Genomic DNA, 20,927 nt, shown 5'->3' on the forward strand with positions numbered 1-20,927 from the left:
CAGTTGTGTAGTTGTATGACCGTCTGCTTTATTGACTCTGCATTGGGATATGTCATTATAACATCCCTTTTTTTTTTTTTTTTTTTTGTCTTCTTTGATCCTGTGGACCCCCATTGGGTGATTCTGCAGAAGGTAAGTGTGTGTTGACGAGATTTTAAAGTAAATGCCATTCCGGATTATAGTCACCATCCTATCGGGAACAGTGACTTCCATTGCTAGTTGTGACCTGACTGCTGTTAATACTCTAGGAAGTCAGAAAAATTTTGAACAGGTTCTTTGTAAGAGAAATTGATGTTTGTGAGAAATGCTCCTTGCACATATTGCACACACTTCTCCATCCTCACCTAAATATGGATCTGTCATAAATGGCAGTATTTATTGTTGGACTTTCATAGAATTGGGAAATGTATAGGAGGTAGACGTCACTGCCCCTTTAGGCTGGCATTACTGTGGAGATATGATGACTTTTGTTTTTGCGTTTAGGTAAAACTTTGCAGCTTTATTCACATAATCTGATTGGTCTATTTGAGCAAGCCAAAAAGCCCGGACTGGCTGCACATATCCAAACGCATCGCTTTCCAGATAGGATTTTACCAAGGTAAAAATTAATTTGAATAAAAATCTAACTTTCATCTTTTACCTTCTTCATTTTTCTTTTCTTTTCTTATATTTTGTGCTTTCTCCCTACTCCTTCTTTATTTTCTTGCTCTCCTTATCCTTTTCTTAGCCTCCTTTTCCTTTCTTTCTGCTTTTTTCTTTTCTTTCTTTCCTTTTACTTTTTTAACTCTTGTTTTCTTTTTTCCACGCTTTCGCTCTATCCCTTTTCTTTTTTATTTTGTGCTCTCTCCTTAACTTTTTTTATTCTCAGTTCTCTCACTTTATTTTTCTTTTCATCCCCCCACTCTTTTTTCTTTTATTCTTCCCCGCTTCTCTTGCATTCCTTGTTTTCTTTATCGCTTCATTGGGGGACACCGTTAACCATGGGTATATGCTGCTGTCGCAAGGAGGCTGACACTAGTCAAAAAAGGAAAATTAGCTCCTCCTCCACAGTATACACCCACCGACAGGCACAAAGTACCTCGGTTTAAGCTTAGTGTCTGTAGGAGACAGACCTGGATCTGTAATCAGATCCGCATTTTACTTTTCAGATTCTCTGTTTTATTAATTTTTTCCTTCTGTCTTTCAGGTTCCTTTTTTTCTTAGGGTAACAGGATGTAATTTCTCACCCTGTTTTCCCTTACCTATGCGACCGAGAGCAATGTGGTGTCACTCACATTGCCCACTCTCGGGCCTGCCAGTCGGGACCTACGGTAATCTCCTGTCACCTTTACGGGTGATTCTAGGTGGCTGGTCCTTTGCCTTTTCCCAACCCCACCCATCTCCTCGGAGAGGGCTGGGAGGAAGACTGTGTGGTCACCAGCGGTGACCTCCCCCCCCTCTTCTTGTAAGGGCTTGACGCCGTCTTCTGCACCATCTGGAGACGGTGCGGGAAGGAGGATCCCTGATTCCAGTGACCCTCACCCACACTGAGGGCTCCTGATGTGATCTCATCGCTGCAGAGGGGCCGGGACTCACCGCAGGTATCTCTCCCTCCGCAGCGGCAAGCGCCATCCCGTGATACACTGTCCCTTAATTACAAGGGAAGCCGTGCCTTTTGCCCAGTTGCATACCCGTCCTCTTCAGCTGGCCCTCTTGTTCGCTTGGGACTAGAGGACCGTCTCCCTTGACGGTCCGTGCTTCTGCCTCTCAAGGTGAGGCAGTCCTTGACCTGGCAAATGCTATCAGCATTAGTCCTACGAGGGAAGTACTTCCTTCCTTTCCGGTGGGAGGTCTTCACCACCGATGCCAGCAGTCTTTCTTTATAACACGGCGCAGGGATCAATCTCCTGGAGATCAGGACAATTTTCTCTGCCCTTTGCCACTGGCAGACCCTCCTCGCAGGCCAGCCGGTCCGCATACAGTCGGACAATGCCACGGCCGTGGCTTACATAAACCATCAAGGCGGGACTCGCAGCAAACAGGTTATGATAGAGGTAACAAAGATTCTGTGATGGGCGGAACGTCACGTTCCCGCCATATCAGCTGCGCACATTCCGTGGGTAGAAAATTGGGCAGCTGATTTTTATTTTTTTTTGAGCCATCGAGGGTCTCGCATTGGGCGAGTGGCCTCTCAGCCCCTCCGTTTTCAACCAGATATGCCAGAAATGTTGAGAGTCATGAAAAAGATAAAGGCAGAAGGAATTCCCGTATTCCTGATGGCTCCTGACTGGCCAAGACGGGCCTGGTACGCGGAGCTGGTGAACATGCTCATGGATGCTCTGGTGGCTTCCAGACCTTCCTGATTTTCAGACCTTGTTCTTCCACCAGAGTTCAGTCTCTGAGTTTAACAGCATGGCCGTTGAGGCTGCAGTCCTGATGGAGGCTGGTTTTTCCCATCAGGTCATTCAGACCATGATTAGAGTGAGAATGCCAGCATCCTCGCTTATCTACCACAGATACTGCAAGGCCTTCTTCCAGTGGAATGAGGACAACAATTTGGTCTCTATGTCCTTTTCTCATCCTTTCATCCTTGGTTTTCTACAAGCGAGTCTTGACTCATGTCTATCACTCAGTACTCTTAAGGGGCAAGTTTCCGCTCTGTCGATTTTTTTCCAACGAAATCTGGCTTCTCGTTCCCAAGGAAAGACTTTTCTTCATGGAGTCGACCACCTGGCACCTTCTTTTCATCCTCTGATAGATCCATGGGATCTTAACCTTGTCCTTGGTGCACTCCAGCGCGCTCCTTTTGAGCCCATTCAAGACATTCCATTTTCTCTCCTGTCATGGAAAGTTGCTTTCTTAGCTGACATTAAATCAATCAGGAGAGTTTCTGACTTAGCAGCGTTATCATGTCTTTCCCTGTTCCTGATTCTACATCAGGACAAGGTAGTTCTCAGACCTGTTCTTCCTTCTTGCCTAAGGTGGCTTCTTCATTTAACATTAATGAAGACATTGTCCTTCCTTCTCTATGTCCCTCTCTGGTCCATCCCCTCGAAGTCTCTCCACAAGTTAGATCTTGTAAGAGCTATCAGATTCTACCATTCAAGGAATGTTTCCTTTCGCCACTGATGCCTTTGTCACTCGGGCCGTGGGGGCTTCCTGGGCAGTTTGTCACCAGGCCTCGGCTTTACAGATTTGTAAGGCTGCGACCTGGTCATCCTTGCACACCTTTGCGAGGTTTTACAGGGTTCATACTCATGCCTCCTCTGGTGCAGACCTGGGAAGGTATGTGCTGCAGGTGGTGGTTATGCATTGTCTTACCTAAGTCTGTTTTCTTTGCCTTTTGTTTGGTTGGTACATATATTGAGTTTTGGTTGCTTCTCCTACTGCTTTAACACCAAATGAGGTACATTGTGCCTGTCGGTGGATGTATACTGCTGAGGAGGAGCTAACTTGTTTTGGCTAGTGTTGGCCTCCTAGCGACAGCAGCATACACCCATGGTTACCTTTGTCCCCCAATGAAGGCTCCAAGAAAGATTTTACGGTGAGTACCAAAAATCCCTCTTTTCCCTACCCTGCGTTTTTTTTCCTTTTTTCTCTTTTTGTCTTGTTTCTTTTTAGCTCTGAACTTTTTATTTTGATATGTCACAATGCTTTCCTTGAGATTATCGTTTTTTTTTTTTTTTTTGCCTTGCTCGATCACCTTTTTTACTTTTCCTTTACTCCCCTTTTTTTCTGCTTTCCTTTTATGTCTTTTTTTTTTTTTTCTTTCCTGTTGTCATATAATCCACTATATAGTAAAGTGAAGAAGTAATTCTGGAGGACAGGCAAAAAATGGCCTAAAATTGTAATTTCTCTCTTCAGGAAGTTTGCCCTCACTACAAAGATCCCAGATACAAAGGGCTGCCACAAGTGCTGTATTGGTGAGTATATCCAGATCGTATAAGGATAGGAGAGATTGATTACTCTTACTTATCAAACTTTTATGACAGAAATTAAAGGACAAGAAAACCCTTTGACACTGGTCACTCTTCATTTAAAGGGGTATTCCCATATCAAAGATCCTATCAGAAGTAGTAGTAGGAGTAGTTATTTTTCCTTGTGTGAAGGCATTGCAAGACTTTAGGTAGGTGTTCATGATTACAACCACTAGCAACTAGCTAACTGTCACTATATCAGTGATGAGCAAGCATACTCGTTGCTCTGGTGGTCTGCGAGTATTTCTGAGTGCTCTGACATTTAGTTTTTGTTAACGCAGCTGCATGATTTGTGGCTGCTAGACAGCTTGAATACATGTGGGGATTCCCTACCATCCAGGCAACCCCCCACATGTACTCAGGCTGGCTAGCAGCCGTAAATCATGCAGCTGCATCAACAAAAACTAAATCTCCCAGCACTCACAAATACTCGGAGACCACCAGAGCAACAAGTATGCTTGCTCACCAATAGTTATGACCACTGATATAGTGACTGTTAGCTAGTTGCTAGTGGTCATAACCATGAATACCTAAGGTCTTGCAATGCCTTCACACGAGGAAAAAGACATAGTGAATCAGAAAAACTATACAACATTTCTAATTGGAGGTATTTGCTAATATTACTATTACACCTACTACATAGCGTGGTAGGATCTTGGAGATGGGAATGTCCCTTTAATGCCCAGTAAGTGGCATTGAGCTGCTAAGCAATTTATTCTAAATGTCAGGTCTGGTTAATTAAACTGGAATAATAAGTGAAGTTTGCACAGTGCACCTATCTGGAAAAATGGCAATCTGTTTGCACCAGTCTTAAAATTATAGCATTTAATATATTACTTTTAAATCCTGCTAAAATGTGTTTTGTTCTTTTTGCTTAAATAATATTGTTAACTTAAAGGGAACCGGTCACCCCCAAAATCGATGGTGAGGTAAGCTCACCGTCATCGACCGCAGCGGGACTGCCCCTGGGTGAGTATAATCTAACCTCTTTTTCTCCTCTTTCAGGTAACATCGGCGGCTTATCTACAGCATTACAGAATGCTTTAGATAAGCCCCTGATGACGGTGAGCTTACCTCACCATCGATTTTGGGGGTGACGGGTTCCCTTTAAGGCTTATTTGTTTGCTTTGTGCACTCCTTGTACTATTTATGGGTCAAAGTGTCTAGTAAACACTAAAAGCACCTAAGATGCTGGCTGCAAAAATTGAGACCGGTTTGGCTGCCACGGAAGATCAGACTGGATGCTAGACCAGGATAGCTCACATCCTTTTGGTCAGTGTAGTGCAAAAAGAGAAGCATTACACGGTACGATGCAAGAGACTGTTTATAGGACTCCCTCTAATAAATCAGAAGGCTTGAAGTGGCAAAAAGCAGAGATCTTAAAAGTGGAGAGGAATTGAAACACAACAGCCCCAATTCATCAATCCGTTTTCAACAGAGTTCTGGAATAAAACTGTTTTGAAGTGTTTCAAAATATTTGGGCAACTCGTAGTTGCACAAATATATTTAAACTTCTGAAGTTTTTACAACAGTCTCTGACGACACCGACAACCTTTTTGAAAAATAGGTGGGGATTAGTTGGAAAGTGACATCGCTGAGCACCAGCCAACACATATATCATAAAAGTGGAGTAAATTTCTACAGAAATGTACTCCGGTCACTGGCTGCAGAACACTTCTCACACTGAAACACAGTAGCTGAAAGGTGAATGAAGTTAATTAAGTGGAAAATGTTGTTTAACCCCTTCCTCACATCTGACGTAATAACCCTAACCCGGCACTAAGTGCCAGGATCGATCACACACTGCTCCCGGCACTTTAACCCCCTGGCAAAGGGATAACAGCTCCTCTACCTTTTGGACCAGAGACCCTGTGGCGTGACGCTGCCATGATGACCCGATATTGACATGACAACATCCAGGACACAAGGTAAGAAAGTTGCTTGATCTTGTGCAGTGCAGGATCAGCAACTTTCTCTGTCAGCGCAGAGCTGACAGTTTGCATAGTATGGGGATGCTGCTGCATCTGATGGGTGCTGTTCTGGGAAGGTAGATACCTCTACCTCTACCAGGTCCAGTTTGTTTAGAGACCACTCTTCATGAAAAAAGGAACAAAAATGGACAAAAGGAAGAAAAAACAAAACAGTATCCTCATTGGGGAGAAATAAAAAAAAAAAAATCACCTTAGGGACAAAAGATGATCTCAGACGCAACCCTACCTTGTCCTGGTGACACCCTAGATAAGGAGGAACAAGAGGTATGCGAGTTTGGGGAAAAAAATGGCATCCGGGAATGCAAGCTTTCAAGAAAGGAGTGAAAGACTTCTCGTAGAGGTTTGAATGTTGATTCTTGAAGAACATTGAGTAGTAAATTGAGATTCCAAGGTTTTTCCGGAGGCTGGTAGGGGGGAACAGAGTGACTAACTCCCTGCAGAAATTTCTTGATCTGCAGGCGAGACCTAAAATCTTTAGAAAAGGAATGGAAAAAGCAGACACCTGTCTCTTGAGAAAACTGAAGGACAGGCCAGATCTCAGACCCTGTTAGGACAAAATGGAAAAACAGATGAAAGACCCTTGGCAAGGTGTGATTAGTTATACACCAGCGGAGAAAGATTTGCCACTAATGGTGGGAATTGCGAGGAAAAGGAAGGTTTCATAGCTCTGAACATGGTCTGGATAACCTGATTGGAGAAATCGGCCGATTTCAGAAACATAGTCTTAGTCATGCCTTTAAACAGAGTGACGGAGAATTCTGGTGGAATAGAGAACCCTGAGAGAAGATCTGGTAGATCCTAGAGTTTCTACAGAGTGCCCGTGAGGAAGTTGATTACTTATGCATACCCGAGTCTTCTGGGGCGATGAGAATGTTGGGCACTCCTTCAGTCTTGATCCTCTGGACCACCCTAGAGATCAGTGTTAAGGGAGGTAACCAAAGCATCAGTGATGATTGCTAGCGTGACGTGTGATCTGGAGATCACATGAAAAATCTTGTGATTTAGACTGGACTCATCAGGTTGATGTCGGGAAACCCTCAAAGGAGCCACATGTCCTTGGAGGCTAAATGATTCAGGGACCACTCACCGGCGGCGGGACCCTCTCGGCCAAGAAAATTGGCTGCCCAGATCTCCACTCTTGGGATGTGCAGTGCCAAGGTCATAACCAAATCTGCGGCACTTCTGACAATACTGCTTAACTTTGGGTTCTTCCTTGAAGGTTCATCTGTCACTGCTGTGACATTGTCGGTTTAGACCCAAAACTAATGGTAGAGAATAGGGTCTTGCAAGAAAAGTAGAGTAAGAGGGAGAGACCCAAAATCCAGAATGTTGATGGGAAGAGATGATTCCTGGGTGGTCCATCGGTCCCGGACTGTTAAGTTCTGAAAATCTGCTCCCCAATTGAGAAGATTGGCTTCTGTAGTAGCGATCTTCTGACATGGTGTGGGGAAATATCTTAAGCAATTGACTAGAGGAGATGAAGTCCACCAGTCTAGAGACTTATTTATCCGGAGAGTGGCGTGATTAGTCGATATAGGGAGTGAATCGACCAGTCCCATCTTGATGGCAGAAAAAGAAAATTGAAAAGGACGCATATGAAAGTAGGCAAATGGAACTGATTCCATTGACACATCCATCTTACCTAGAACGCTCATGCAGAAGCAGAGCGAACGTGCCAATGTGCCTCTGAGGGAGAGAGTCTCGAGTGATGGGATCGAGGGTCTTTCCTTGAATTAGAAAAAAAAACTCTTGATCGTGCTGTGTCGAATGGAATTCCCAGATAAATCAATATGTTGGACCAGTACCAGAGACTATATTGGGATGTTGATAACCCTGCCAAGATGGGAGAGGTGACTAGAGTTCAATCATGAGAAAAGAGCTCTAAACTCCTTGGAGAGGAGTTCGCGGCAAGATCTGAACTCTGAATCCAGGTGCCAAGGCACGACAATGTGGAGCAGAGAGCCGGAAAAAAAAAAAAACCAAACCCGTAAATGGCGAAAAAGGACGATGCTGATGTGGACTCTAAATCGCTTTGAGGATGACTGGTCCAGCTTAAGGAAATTTAGTACTGATAACTTGAGGTATCTTGGTAGCTCTTGATCGATTCAGACCATCTTGGTAAGAATCTCTAAGTGTGTAACCACTTAACTTGATTTAAGAAAATGCCTATAAAAAAAGGCAGTAAAATCAGCAAAATCTTACCATTTGATGGAGGCGCTCCAGCGACTGCCTGGCACAGGAAACAGAAAAGGCGCGACCAGTTGGGCACAATTGCCGACTCTGACTCGCATGGTCAGACATAGCCACAGTTTCCCTAAGTTGGAATAGGCTGTCTGGGTGAGACAGCGCTGGCCCCCCCGCTGTAATTTAATCACAGAGAGGGAAACAACACATGATTTACAACTCTAAATACTGAGAAAGGATACAATCTTTGGTGGAGAAGACCACTCGTTTACGTGATGTTCAGACATCAGATCCAAGGCTGAAGAGGCTCTTGTGCTCTTGGCTGCGGCTTGAAGACAAAGTGCTATCCAATCTCTGTAAGAAAGAAGTAAGTATGGAACAGTCAAAGAAGTATGGAACAGACAAAGAACAGAGATCTCCTTAGACCCCTTGGACTGCACAATGATCAGCCATAAGGGTCATTGTAAAAGTAGGACCTGACTCACTGGATAGTGGACAGAGCACTAGAAACGTTGCTGCTATTATTCATGTTGGGTCTAACTGCTGGTTAGTGTGTAGCGCAGCTGGACTGCAGTGCGGACATCGTGGTGGTTAACTGAAGATGGAGGTCTTGACTTGATGGAAGACAAGGCCTCTGGGCTGTAACCATAATCAAGGTTGGGTTACGTGGTAGGTAGTGAGTCTGACTCCCTGGATAGCAGGCCGAGCATTTTGACCACTGCTGCAAACGGTCATATGGTACATAATAGATAGTGTGACTGACTTACCGGATAGCGGAAAGAGCGCTTACATTTGCTGCTGCGATCGGCCATGTGGTATAAGGTAAATGGTGCATCTGACTCACTGGATAGTGGGCAGCAAGCGTGGACCACTGCTGCAAATGACCATGAGGTACGTGATAGGTGGTGCATCTGAATCACTGGTTAGTGGGCAGAAAACGTGGACCACCGGTGCAACACTGGATAGTGGGCATGAGACATGGACAACTGCTGCATTACCATTAGGTACAGTACATCGTAGATGGTGCATCTGACTCACCGAATGGTGGACAGAATGCTAATACCGCTGCTTCAATCGACCAGGAGGCACATGGTAAATAGTGCATCTGGTGATAGTGGTCAGAAAATGTGGACTACAGGTGCGATCGACCATGAGGTACGTGGTAAAAGGTACGTCATAGTCACTGGGTAAGGGACCAAACACTAGTGCTGCTATCCCTATAGCATCTAAAGTCCAATTCCCCATCTATGGAAAAGCTGGTGGGCATAGAGAAAAAACAAAAACACTCCATTGCTGCGGTCGAAAGGATACATAGACAAAGGGCCACCATGTCTAAAACAAGTGTGTCCTGTCCTGGTATCTGGAATTTTTATTTTTTTTAATAACTTAGACTCAGGTCCTTTTGCTGAGTCACAAGCTCTGGAGGATTGGGAGGGGGGAGCTCTGCTGGAGGGAATGAATTTGTAACATCTAGGCACAGAATCTAGACAGAGCGTCTGGCCCAAACGCTGCAGTACAGCAGGTGGATGTCTCCTTCTGACACTCGGGATAAAATGTTGCACTGAGGAGTCAGCATTAGGAAAAAAAAAAAGGTGCGTTTGGTTTCTGCACCAGATGAGTTACCGTGCTTCCGGGGTTCGGGTGGCGAGGGGCTGCGATTGCGATAGAACTACATCACGATTTTTGTTAAAAAAAAAAACATATCACTATTGTGTTTAAGGGGACACCCCCTCCTATTTCTCCGGGACTTATGGGGAGAGATACCTGTCCTGAAGGCCCCGGAATCCAGCTTCGCAGCATCATAAGGAAGACCGTCATCAGACGTCCCGGAGGAACGGGCGGTTGAATGGTACCTGGTCCCGGGGCTGTACATCAGGCATCTATAAGCTACCGAGACCATCTTCCCACCCTGCACGTCTGGCTCTGGAGGGCGAGTGGGCTAGGGTGTAGTGGTAAGGACCAGTCCGCATCTTCCTTCGTGCGGATGCCCCAAACACTCTTGATGTGTTAAAATGCATGTGGTCCTGGCTGGTAGACACAAGAGGGTGCAGTAGTGACGCAATCCCACACTGTGCTCCCAGTCTTTAGGGGGGAGAGCGGAGTGACCAATTACAATCCGTCGCCCAGAATCACAAGCTGAATTTGAAAAAGAGAGACCATTAATTAAAAAAACAACAAAACCTAAAGGTAGAAAAGGGGCTAAGGCAGCCTTTGTCCACCTCCTACTGACACTAAGCTTAAACTGATGAGCTTCCTGCCAGTTGGTGGGTATATACTGCTGGGGAGGAGCTAACTTTTTTTTTTTTTTTTGCATAGTGTCAACCTCTTAGTGGCAGCAGCATACACCCATGTTTCCTGTGTCCCCCAATGAAGCGATAGAGAAACATTATTATATATGCGTTGTTCGGGCGGTCTCCCGAGTATTTGAGTGTTGGGAGATTTAGTTTTTGTCGAGGCAGCTGCATGATTTATGGCTGCTAGCCAGCCTGAGTACATGTGGGGGTTGCCTGGTTGCTAGGGAATCCCCACCTGTATTCAAGCTGTCTAGTAGCCACAAATCATGCAGCTGCGTCAACAAAAACTAAATCTCCGAGCACTCACAAATACATGGAGACCACCTGAGTGTGCTCGAAAAAACCCGAGTAACTAGTATTTTGCCTTCTAAAAATCAGAATAGGAAGCGATCAAAAAATGTCATGTGCACGAAAATGGTACCAATAAACATGTCAATTCGTCCCGCGAAAAGCAAGTTATCACATGACTCAAAATATGGAAGCATTAGAGCTCTCAAAATAGGGTGATGTAAAAACTATTTTTGCAATAAAAAGCATCTTAGTGTATGATCATCCATACATAAAAACATGCTATAAATCTGATATCTCTGTGCTTAGACCAACCCAAAGAAATAAGTCGCCTCATCACTTACATCGCACAAGGAACGACGTAAAAAAATAAATCAAACCAATTCTCCACCTGCTGGTGGTCTTTTTTTTTTTTTTTTTTTTTTTTTTTTAAATTCTGCTTCAAAGATCGCAGTAAGGCTCAGCGCACATTTATCCTGTGCTCTGCACTGAGCGCTTATACCAGGGTTTCCATGTAAATCTCTGAAATACGTGATTCAAACGGAACCTCTGGCAGAAGATTTCCTATAATGAGGCAGATGGAGACACTGTGGTCACCGTCTGACCTGTGATACGGCGGTGTCCATCTTTTTAGAATTGCATAAAAGTGCTGTCAGCCACATTTTTGTGCACTTCTGAAAAGGACACCGCTGAACAGAGGCCAGATGGAATCCAGAGTAACTCTGCTGCCTCATTATAGTGATTGGATCCCTCAGGGGTTTCATCTGAATCGCGCCACTCAAGTGATTTAGATGGAAACCCCAAAGTAAATGCTCAACGTAGAGTGCTGGATAAATGTGATTCCAAACTTTATGAAAAATGTTTCCAATAAAAGCTTTAACTCAATCTAGGAAATATAGGAGGTTTCCACGTTACTGGTAGTACAAAGGATCTGGAAAAGCGAAATGGCTCCATAACCTTCCAAAAGAAATTAAGCAAATTCTGCGCTTCTAAATCAACCCCCCCCCCCCCCCCCCCTTCTGAACCCCACAGTGTACCTAAACCACATATAGCGTCCACTTTTATTTAGCATTCCTGAAGAGATGAGAGCCCGCCTAACTCACGGGCGCATGTCCCCAGAAGCATGAGCTGGGCGTAACGTACTGGTCACTACAACATACTGGTCACTTCAACATACTGGTCACCACAATGAACTTGTGACTACAGCTTCAGTTTGCAATTTTCACTCGGCAATATTCAATGCTGCTTGTTTCTAGAAAATACCCATGGAGTCAAAATTGTCACTACACCTGTAGATAAATTCCCAAAGGGGTATAATTTGCAAAATGTGGTCACTTGAGGGTGAATTCTGCTCTTCTAGCAATTAGGGGCTCTGTTGGAGTATGGAGTCCTCAAACTGTTCTGGGAAAATCTGCACTCCAGGAGGCAAATGGCACTCCGTTCCTCCCAAGTCTCTCCGTATGACGTATTTCAGTAGAAATTATGGTACAAATTATGGTGCCATTTTTACCCACCTGTGTGAAAATATAAAATCTGGGGCTAAAACAAAATTATGGTGGGAAAAATGTATTTTTTTTTTTCTTCACTGTCCACCCATGGTGTCAATACGATCACTGCCCCCCTGAGGTGCCAGAACAGAAGAAACCCCCATAAGTGACCCAAATTTACAAACTACACCTCTCAATGAAAGGTCTCTCCCAGTGTGTCATGGCACCTGCAAACCTAAACAGTAAAATCTGGCACTCCTTGCCTTCTGAGCTTTGCACTGTGTCTGAAAAATATTCCCCGATTAGGCTACTTTCACACTGGCGTTTTTTGCCAGACGTCGCAATGCGTCGTTTATGGCAAAAAACGCATCCTGCAAAGTTGTTTGCAGGATGCGTTTTTGCCCCATAGATTAACATTTGCGACGGTTTGCCACACGTCGCAACCGTCGTGCGACGGTTGCGCCGTGTTGTGGCGGACCGTCGGGAGCAAAAAACGTTAAATATAACGTTTTTTGCTCCTGACGGACCACTTTTTCCGACCGCGCATGCGCGGCCGGAACTCCACCCCCACCTCCCCGCACCTTACAATGGGGCAGCGGATGCGCCGGAGAAATACATCCGCTGCACTCGTGCAGTGCGTCAAACGTTAGCGTCGGAATCTCTGCCCGACGCATTGCGACGGGGAGATTCCGACGCTAGTGTGAGAGTAGCCTTATATGTAGTGTATTGACGCACTCAAGACAAAATGGACATCAGTTTCTTGTAAAAAAATAAATAAAGAAATAAAAAAGTCATGTTAGCCCTTAGAAAAATGAAAAACTTGGGGCTAAAACAACATTTTAGTGGAATAAATGTAATTATTCTATCTTCACTGCTCAATGGTATAAAATTCTGTGATGCAGATGTGGTGTCAATATGATCACTGCACCCCTAGATGAATTCACTGGGGAGTGTAGTTTGTAAAATGAGTTCACATATAGGAGGTTTCTGTTGTTCTGGCACTTCAGGGGCTCTGCCAATGTGACATGGCACTCTCAAACCATTCCAGCAAAATCTTAACTACAGTATGGCGCCTCTTCGCTTCTGAGCTTTGCACTGTGCCTCAAAAGTAGTATTCCCCTACATATGGGGTATCTGCGTACTCCGGAGAAATTGCACAACAAACTGAATGATGCAATTCCTCCTGTTACCGTTATGAAAATGCAAGATGCAAAAATAGGGATTTTGTGTACTCACCGTAAAATCCTTTTCTCCGAGCCACCAGGGGTAGCACTGCTGCAGCCAGGCATGTCCTCTGAAAGCCGGAGGAGTGACTGCTCCAGTAAGGAGGGAAATACGAGAGCAGGGCAGGCCAGACAGGTGCTGGTAGTGGGCGACTCAATTATTAGGGGAACAGATAGGGCAATCTGTCACAAAGACAGGGATCGTCGAACGGTGTGCTGCCTACCTGGCGCTCGAGTCCGACACATCGCTGATCGGGTGGACAGATTACTGGGAGGGGCTGGTGAGGACCCAGCGGTCATGGTGCACATTGGCACAAATGACAAAGTTAGAGGTAGGTGGAAGGTCCTTAAAGATGATTTCAGGGAATTAGGCTGCAAGCTGAAAGCAAGGACCTCCAACTTGGTATTTTCCGAAATACTGCCTGTGCCACGCCAGATGCAACGGGAGATTAGGAAGGTTAATAAGTGGCTCAAGAATTGGTGTAGGAAGGAGGGGTTTGGGTTCCTGCAGAACTGGGCTGACTTCTCAGTTGGCTACAGGCTCTAAGCTAGGGACGGGCTGCACCTCAATGGGGAAGGTGCAGCTGTGCTGGGGGAGAAAATGGCTATAAGGTTGGAGGAGTGTTTAAACTAGGGATTGGGGGGGGGAGGGTATTCAATTTATAGGAGGGGAAGATAGTGCAGACAGAGACCTGGGCACAAATAAGGAAGTTGGGGGTGGCGGTGGCATGGGGGGTGGGGTTAGAACAGTTAATAATTTAAGAAAGAATAGAGGTACAGAGAGGAACATCAAGTGCATGTATACTAATGCCAGAAGCCTCGCAAACAAATTGGACGAATTAGAACTAATGTTGTTGGAGCATAATTATGACATGGGGGGGATATCTGAAACATGGTTGGATGAGAGCCATGACTGGGCTGTTAACTTGCAGGGCTATAGCCTGTTCAGAAATGACCGTACAGATAAGCGAGGGGGTGGGGTGTGTCTATATGTAAAATCGTCCATAAAACCCATCCTGCGTGATATAGGTGAATTTAATGAAAATGTAGAATCCCTGTGGGTGGAGCTAAGGGGAGGGGGAAAAATAATAAATTACTGATAGGGTTTTGTTATAAATCTCCAAAAATAATGGAAGCAATGGAGAATATCCTCGTAAAGCAAATAGATGAAGCTGTGACTCAAGGAGAAGTCATTATTATGGGGGACTTCAACTACCCTGATATAGATTGGGGAACAGAAACCTGCAGTTCCAGCAAAGGTAATCGGTTTTTGACAACTATGAGAGACAATTACCTTTCACAACTGGTTCAGGATCCAACAAGAAGGGGGGCACTGCTAGACCTAATATTAACCAACAGGCGAGACCGCATATCAAATATAAGGGTTGGGGGTCACTTGGGGAATAGTGATCACAAAATAATAATTTTTCATGTGTCCTTTAAAAAGATGTGTAATAGAGGGGTTACAAGGACACTAAACTTCAGGAGGGCAAATTTCCAACGGATGAGAGAGGAACTTGGTGCAATTAACTGGGAAGATATCCTGAGACACAGAAATACACAAAGAAAATGGGAGACGTTTATTAGCATCCTTGATAGGACCTGTGCACAGTATATACCGTATGGGAATAAACATACTAGAAATAGGAGGAAACCAATATGGCTAAATAGAGCTGTAAGGGGCGCAATAAGTGACAAAAAGAAAGCATTTAGAGAATTAAAGCAAGTAGGTAATGATGAGGCATTAAATAAATACAGAAAATTAAATAAATTCTGTAAAAAGCAAATCAAGGCAGCGAAGATTGAGACAGAGAGACTCACTGCCAGAGAGAGTAAAAATAATCCCAAAATATTCTTTAACTACATAAATAGTAAGAAACTAAAAAATGATAGTGTTGGCCCCCTTAAAAATAGTCTGGGTGAAATGGTGGATGAGGATGAGGAAAAAGCCAAAATGCTAAATTTTTTTCATCAGTATTTACACAAGAAAATCCCAAGGCAGACAAAATGACTAGCGATAAAAAATTCCCCATTAAATGTCACCTGCTTAACCCAGCAGGAAGTGCGGCAGCGTCTAAAAAATCACTAAAATTGACAAATCTCCGGGCCCGGATGGGATACACCCTCGAGTACTGCAGGAATTAAGTACAGTCATTGATAGACCATTATTTTTAATCTTTAAAGACTCCATAATAACAGGGTCTGTATCACAGGACTGGCGTATCGCAAATGTGGTGCCAATATTCAAAAAGGGGACAAAAACTGAACTCGGAAATTATAGGCCAGTAAGTTTAACCTCTACTGTGGGTAAAATACTGGAGGGCATTCTAAGGGATGCTATACTGGAGTATCTGAAGAGGAATAACCTCATGACCCAGTATCAGCACGGGTTTACTAGGGACCGTTCATGTCAGACTAATTTGATCAGTTTCTATGAAGAGGTAAGTTCCGGACTGGACCAAGAGAACCCAGTAGATGTAGTGTATATGGACTTTTCAAAAGCTTTTGATACGGTGTCACACAAAAGGTTGATACATAAAATGAGAATAATGGGGATAGGGGAAAATATGTGTAAGTGGGTTGAGAGCTGGCTCAGGGATAGCAAACAAAGGGTGGTTATTAATGGAGCACACTCGGACTGGGGCACGGTTAGCAGTGGGGTACCACAGGGGTCAGTATTGGGCCCTCTTCTTTTTAACATATTTATTAATGACCTTGTAGGGGGCATTCAGAGTAGAATTTCAATATTTGCAGATGACCCTAAACTCTGCAGGGTAATCAATACAGAGGAGGACAATTTTATATTACAGGATGATTTATGTAAACTAGAAGCTTGGGCTGATAAATGGCAAATGAGCTTTAATGGGGATAAATGTAAGGTCATGCACTTGGGTAGAAGTAATAAGATGTATAATTATGTGCTTAATTCTAAAACTCTGGGTAAAACCGTCAATGAAAAAGACCTGGGTGTATGGGTGGATGACAAACTCATATTCAGTGGTCAGTGTCAGGCAGCTGCTACAAAGGCAAATAAAATAATGGGATGCATTAAAAGAGGCATAGATGCTCATGAGGACATAATTTTACCTCTATACAAGTCACTAGTTCGACCACACTTACAATACTGTGCACAGTTCTGGTCTCCGGTGTATAAGAAAGACATAGCTGAACTGGAGCGGGTGCAGAGAAGAGCGACCAAGGTTATTAGAGGACTGGGGGGTCTGCAATACCAAGATAGGTTATTACACTTGGGGCTATTTAGTTTGGAAAAACGAAGACTAAGGGGTGATCTTATTTTAATGTATAAATATATGAGGGGACAGTACAAAGACCTTTCTGATGATTTTTTTAATCATAGACCTGAAACAGGGACAAGGGGGCATCCTATACGTTTGGAGGAAAAAAGGATTAAGCATAATAACAGATGCGGATTCTTTACTGTAAGAGCAGTGAGACTATGGAACTCTCTGCCGTATGATGTTGTAATGAGTGATTCATTACTTAAATTTAAGAGGGGACTGGATACATTTCTGGAAAAGTATAATGTTACAGGGTATATATATTAGATTCCTTGATAGGGCGTTGATCCAGGGAAGTAGTCTGATTGCCGTATGTGGAGTCGGGAAGGAATTTTTTTCCCCAAGGTGGAGCTTACTCTTTGCCACATGGGGTTTTTTGCCTTCCTCTGGATCAACATGTTAGGGCATGTTATGTTAGGCTATGGGTTGAACTAGATGGACTTATAGTCTTCATTCAACCTTAATAACTATGTAACTATGTAACTCATTGGCACAAACCATGGGTTGTATGCTACTTGACACTAAGAGGCTGACACTAAGTTAACACAAAAAGAGTTGGCTCCTCCTATGCAGTATACACCCTCCTGCTGGCTCCCAGAGAACCAGTTCGGTGCAAAAGCAGTAGGAACAAATAGTAACGACTTAGAGCACAACATGTCAACTTAAAAGAACAGGCAAAAGCCATTAGGCTAATAGGGTGGGTGCTGTGTCCCCCAATGAGTGGCTCGGAGAAAAGGATTTTACGGTGAGTACACAAAAATCCCTGTTTCTCCTTCGTCTCATTGGGGGACACAGACCATGTGACGTCCCAAAGCAGTCCCTGGTTGGGAACAACAGAAAGGATTAGGCTTCATGCAACAATTGCCTAAATGTGCACCACCGCTGCCTGCAGAATTCTTCTGCCCAGACTCTCATCCGCTGATGCCTGAGTGAATATTATAGTGCTTGGCGAAGGTATGTAAACTGGACCAAGTCGTAGCTTTACAGACCTGCTCCACCGTCGCCTGATGCCAAATAGCTCAAGAAGCCCCCACCGCTCATGTGAAGTGTGCTCTGATCCCTGATGGGATGGGCTGACTTGGTATGACTCCTGAATGGTGGAACAAATCCACCTGGCTATTGTGGCCTTAGAAGCGGCAAGACCCTTCCTGCGACCTTCCAGGAGAACGAACAGGGCATCCGTTCTTCTGAAGGATGCCGTCCTTGAGACGTACCTTCGCAGAGCTCTGACTAGGTCTAGAGTGTGGAGAGCTCTTTCAAGTCTGCTTATAGGAGCCGGACAAAAGGAAGGACTCTTAGCACCAAGTTGAGGTCCCAAGGCTCTAAAGGCATGCGATAGGGAGAAGCGACATGTGACACCCCCTGAAGAAAAGTCTTAACCTGGAGTCTTGACAAGATGCATCTCTGAAATAAGACCGATAGAGCAGAGATTTGGCCCTTGAGAGAGCTGAGTGCCAGCCCGGAGTCCAGACCGACCTGTAGAAACTCTAAAATGGTGGGGACTGAGAAAACGAGAGGAGAAAGACCACGATTCCTGCACCAAGCAAAAAATGTCTTCCAAGTGCGATGGTAAATGCGTACCGATGAGGGTTTACAGGCACTAACCATGGTGGAAATGACCTGTTGAGAAAATCCGGCCTGGGTTAAGACTCAGGATCCAACTGCCACACCGTTAAACATAGGGCCCTTGAGTTCTGGTGGTAGATGGGGCCCTGGGAGAGCAGATCTGGCCGATCCGGGAGTCTCCAGGGTATGTCGGCGACCAAGCGTACCAACTCTGCGAACCACACGCGGCGAGGCCATTCAGGAGCAACCAGGATCACTGGTACTCCTTCTGCCTTGATTTTCCTGATTACTCTGGGGAGTAACGGGAGAGGAGGAAAAATGTATGGAAGGCGAAATCGGCGCCATGAAAGAACCAGGGCGTCGACACCGATGGCTCTTGGATCTCGAGACCTCGATATAAACTGGGGAACCTTGGCATTCAGTTTGAACGCCATGAGGTCCACGTCTGGGATACCCCAGCGAAGACCAATCTGGGAGAAGACTTCTGGATGGAGCTCCCACTCACCTGAAGTGAGACCCTGACGGCTGAGGAAATCCACCTTCCATTTTTCCACTCCTGGAATGTGTACCGCTGAGATCACAGAGTGGTTGTTCTTTCCATCGAACGATGTGAATTACCTCGGACATGGCCGTCCTGCTGTGGGTACCCCCCTGATGATTGATGTATGCCACAGCCGTGGCATTGTCTGATTGGATATGGATGGGGTGACCCGCCAGAAGGTTATGGAAGTGCTGCAGGGCTAGACGAATAGCACGAATCTCCAGAACGTTGATCGGTAGCTTTGATTTCCGAATTGACCAGCGGCCCTGAGAAGTGTTGGCAGAAGACTGCTCCCCAGCCCGAAAGACTGGCATCCGGTAGTCACCACTAGCCATTGAACGGGTAGAAAGGACTTCGGTTGAAGGAAGAGTTCAATGTCCACCACCTGAGAGTCTGTTTGACCTGCAGGTATAAGCGGCACCTTTGGTCGAGGGAGAAAGGGTTTCTGTCCCAAGCTGCCAGAGGGGCATGTTGAAGGGGGCGAAGGTGCAGTTGCTCAAAGGGGACAGCTTCCATTACGGCCACCATCTTTCCTTGTACCCTCATTGCAAACCGGATGGAGTGAGGGGTAGACTGACGAAGCGCTTGGGCTCCTTGTTGAAGGGCTAAGACTTTGTCTGGAGGGAGAATTTACCAACCCCCAAGATGAGTCCAAGGACATTCCTAGAAAGGAGATCTGCTGGGTTGGGACCGGAGGGGATTTGCTTAAGTTTATTAGCCAGCCCAGGCGAGAAAGAGTATCGCAGGTAATGCGAACGGACTCCGTGCAGTCGTGGAAGGACGGACCTTAGATCAACGGTCGTCCAGATAGGGCAGAACGATCATGCCCCGAGAGTGCAGGATGGACTTGACAGCCGCCATGACCTTTGTGAACACTCTGGGGGAGGTAGCAAGGCCGGAGTGCAGGGCTGTGAATTGGAAGTGCTGTTCGCGAATGGCGTAGCGCAGGAATCTCTGGTGAGGGGAAAAGATTGGAATGTGTAAGTAAGCGTCTCGGATGTCGATTGAGGCCAAAAATTCCTTTTCCAGAGAAGAGATAACTGAACGCAGAGATTCCATGCGGAAATGACGGACCTTGGCAAACTTGTTTAGACGTTTGAGGTCTAGTATAGGTCTCGCCTTTGGGACGACGAAAGGTTTGAATAGAAACCCTGAAACTTTTCGCTTTCTGGGACAGGGACAATGACGCCATCGTGACGCAATGCGTCTATGGCTCGGGAGAATGCGCTTGCCCTTGCCTCTAAAGAGGGAGGACGGGAGGCAAAGAAACATGAAGGGGGTGCTTGGCAAAAACTATTTTGTATCCAGACGACACCACATCTCTGACCCACTCGTCGGAGATGACGGAAAGCCAGACCTGACGAAAGAGAAGTAGGTGGCCGCCTACTCTGCCGGTGTCGACTGGATAGCACTGATAATCAGCATGAGGAAAATCTCTGGGACCTAGGTCACTTAGGCCTCGACTGTTTGGGTCAAGACTTCTACTGCTGGTTAGGCCTGTACGAGACCTGAGTTCCTCCATCTCTTCGTGGAGAACTTCCTGAACCAGACGAAGTAGTGGTAGTGGCCCAGCTTGGAGTTGAGCGAAAGGAACAGAAATGGATTTGTTGCTCTCTCTGAAAGGGATGCCTAAGTCTCTGTTGGGGAAGGAATTTACTCTTTCCTCCCGTTGTATCAGAAATGATCTGATCTAGCTTTTCTCCGGAGAAGCAACCGGTTTGATAAGGAAGGGAGGTGAGAGACTTTTTTGATGCAGAGTCTGCCTTCCACTCTCTGAGCCATAAAGATCTTCTGATAGAGATGGCATTGGCTGCTGACTGAGCCACACAATCGGCCGCATCCAAGGATGCATGTACCAGGTAATCACCTGCCCGGGAAATTTGGTTGGCAAGGTGCGCCGCCTCTAGAGGAAGGTTACTGTTCCGAAGTGAAATAGTTTAAGAAAACCATAGCCTTTGCTACCCATGCTGCAGCAAAGGACGGATAGAGGGCCGAGCCTGAGGCCTCAAAAGCAGAGCGGGCCAAGCCTTCTATCTGACTGTCCGTGGGATTTCTGATGGATGAGCCATCCGGCATGGACAGGAGAGTTTTGGATGCT

At 45.4% G+C, this 20,927-nt stretch overlaps 1 protein-coding gene across 1 annotated transcript in view; it reads left to right on the forward strand.

Moving 5' to 3' along the window:
• The window catches only part of MAP4K5 (mitogen-activated protein kinase kinase kinase kinase 5), a 132,152-nt gene that overhangs the window by 101,492 nt on the left and 9,733 nt on the right, over positions 1-20,927 (forward strand). Inside the window, exons 23-25 of the mRNA XM_069735275.1 lie at positions 130-132; positions 484-598; positions 3,844-3,902. Of these exons, the coding sequence (XP_069591376.1) occupies positions 130-132; positions 484-598; positions 3,844-3,902 (177 nt within the window). The remainder of the gene's footprint in view (positions 1-129; positions 133-483; positions 599-3,843; positions 3,903-20,927) is intronic.

This window comes from Ranitomeya imitator, chromosome 1 (genome assembly GCF_032444005.1).
Source record: "Ranitomeya imitator isolate aRanImi1 chromosome 1, aRanImi1.pri, whole genome shotgun sequence".
Lineage (NCBI taxonomy): Eukaryota > Metazoa > Chordata > Amphibia > Anura > Dendrobatidae > Ranitomeya > Ranitomeya imitator.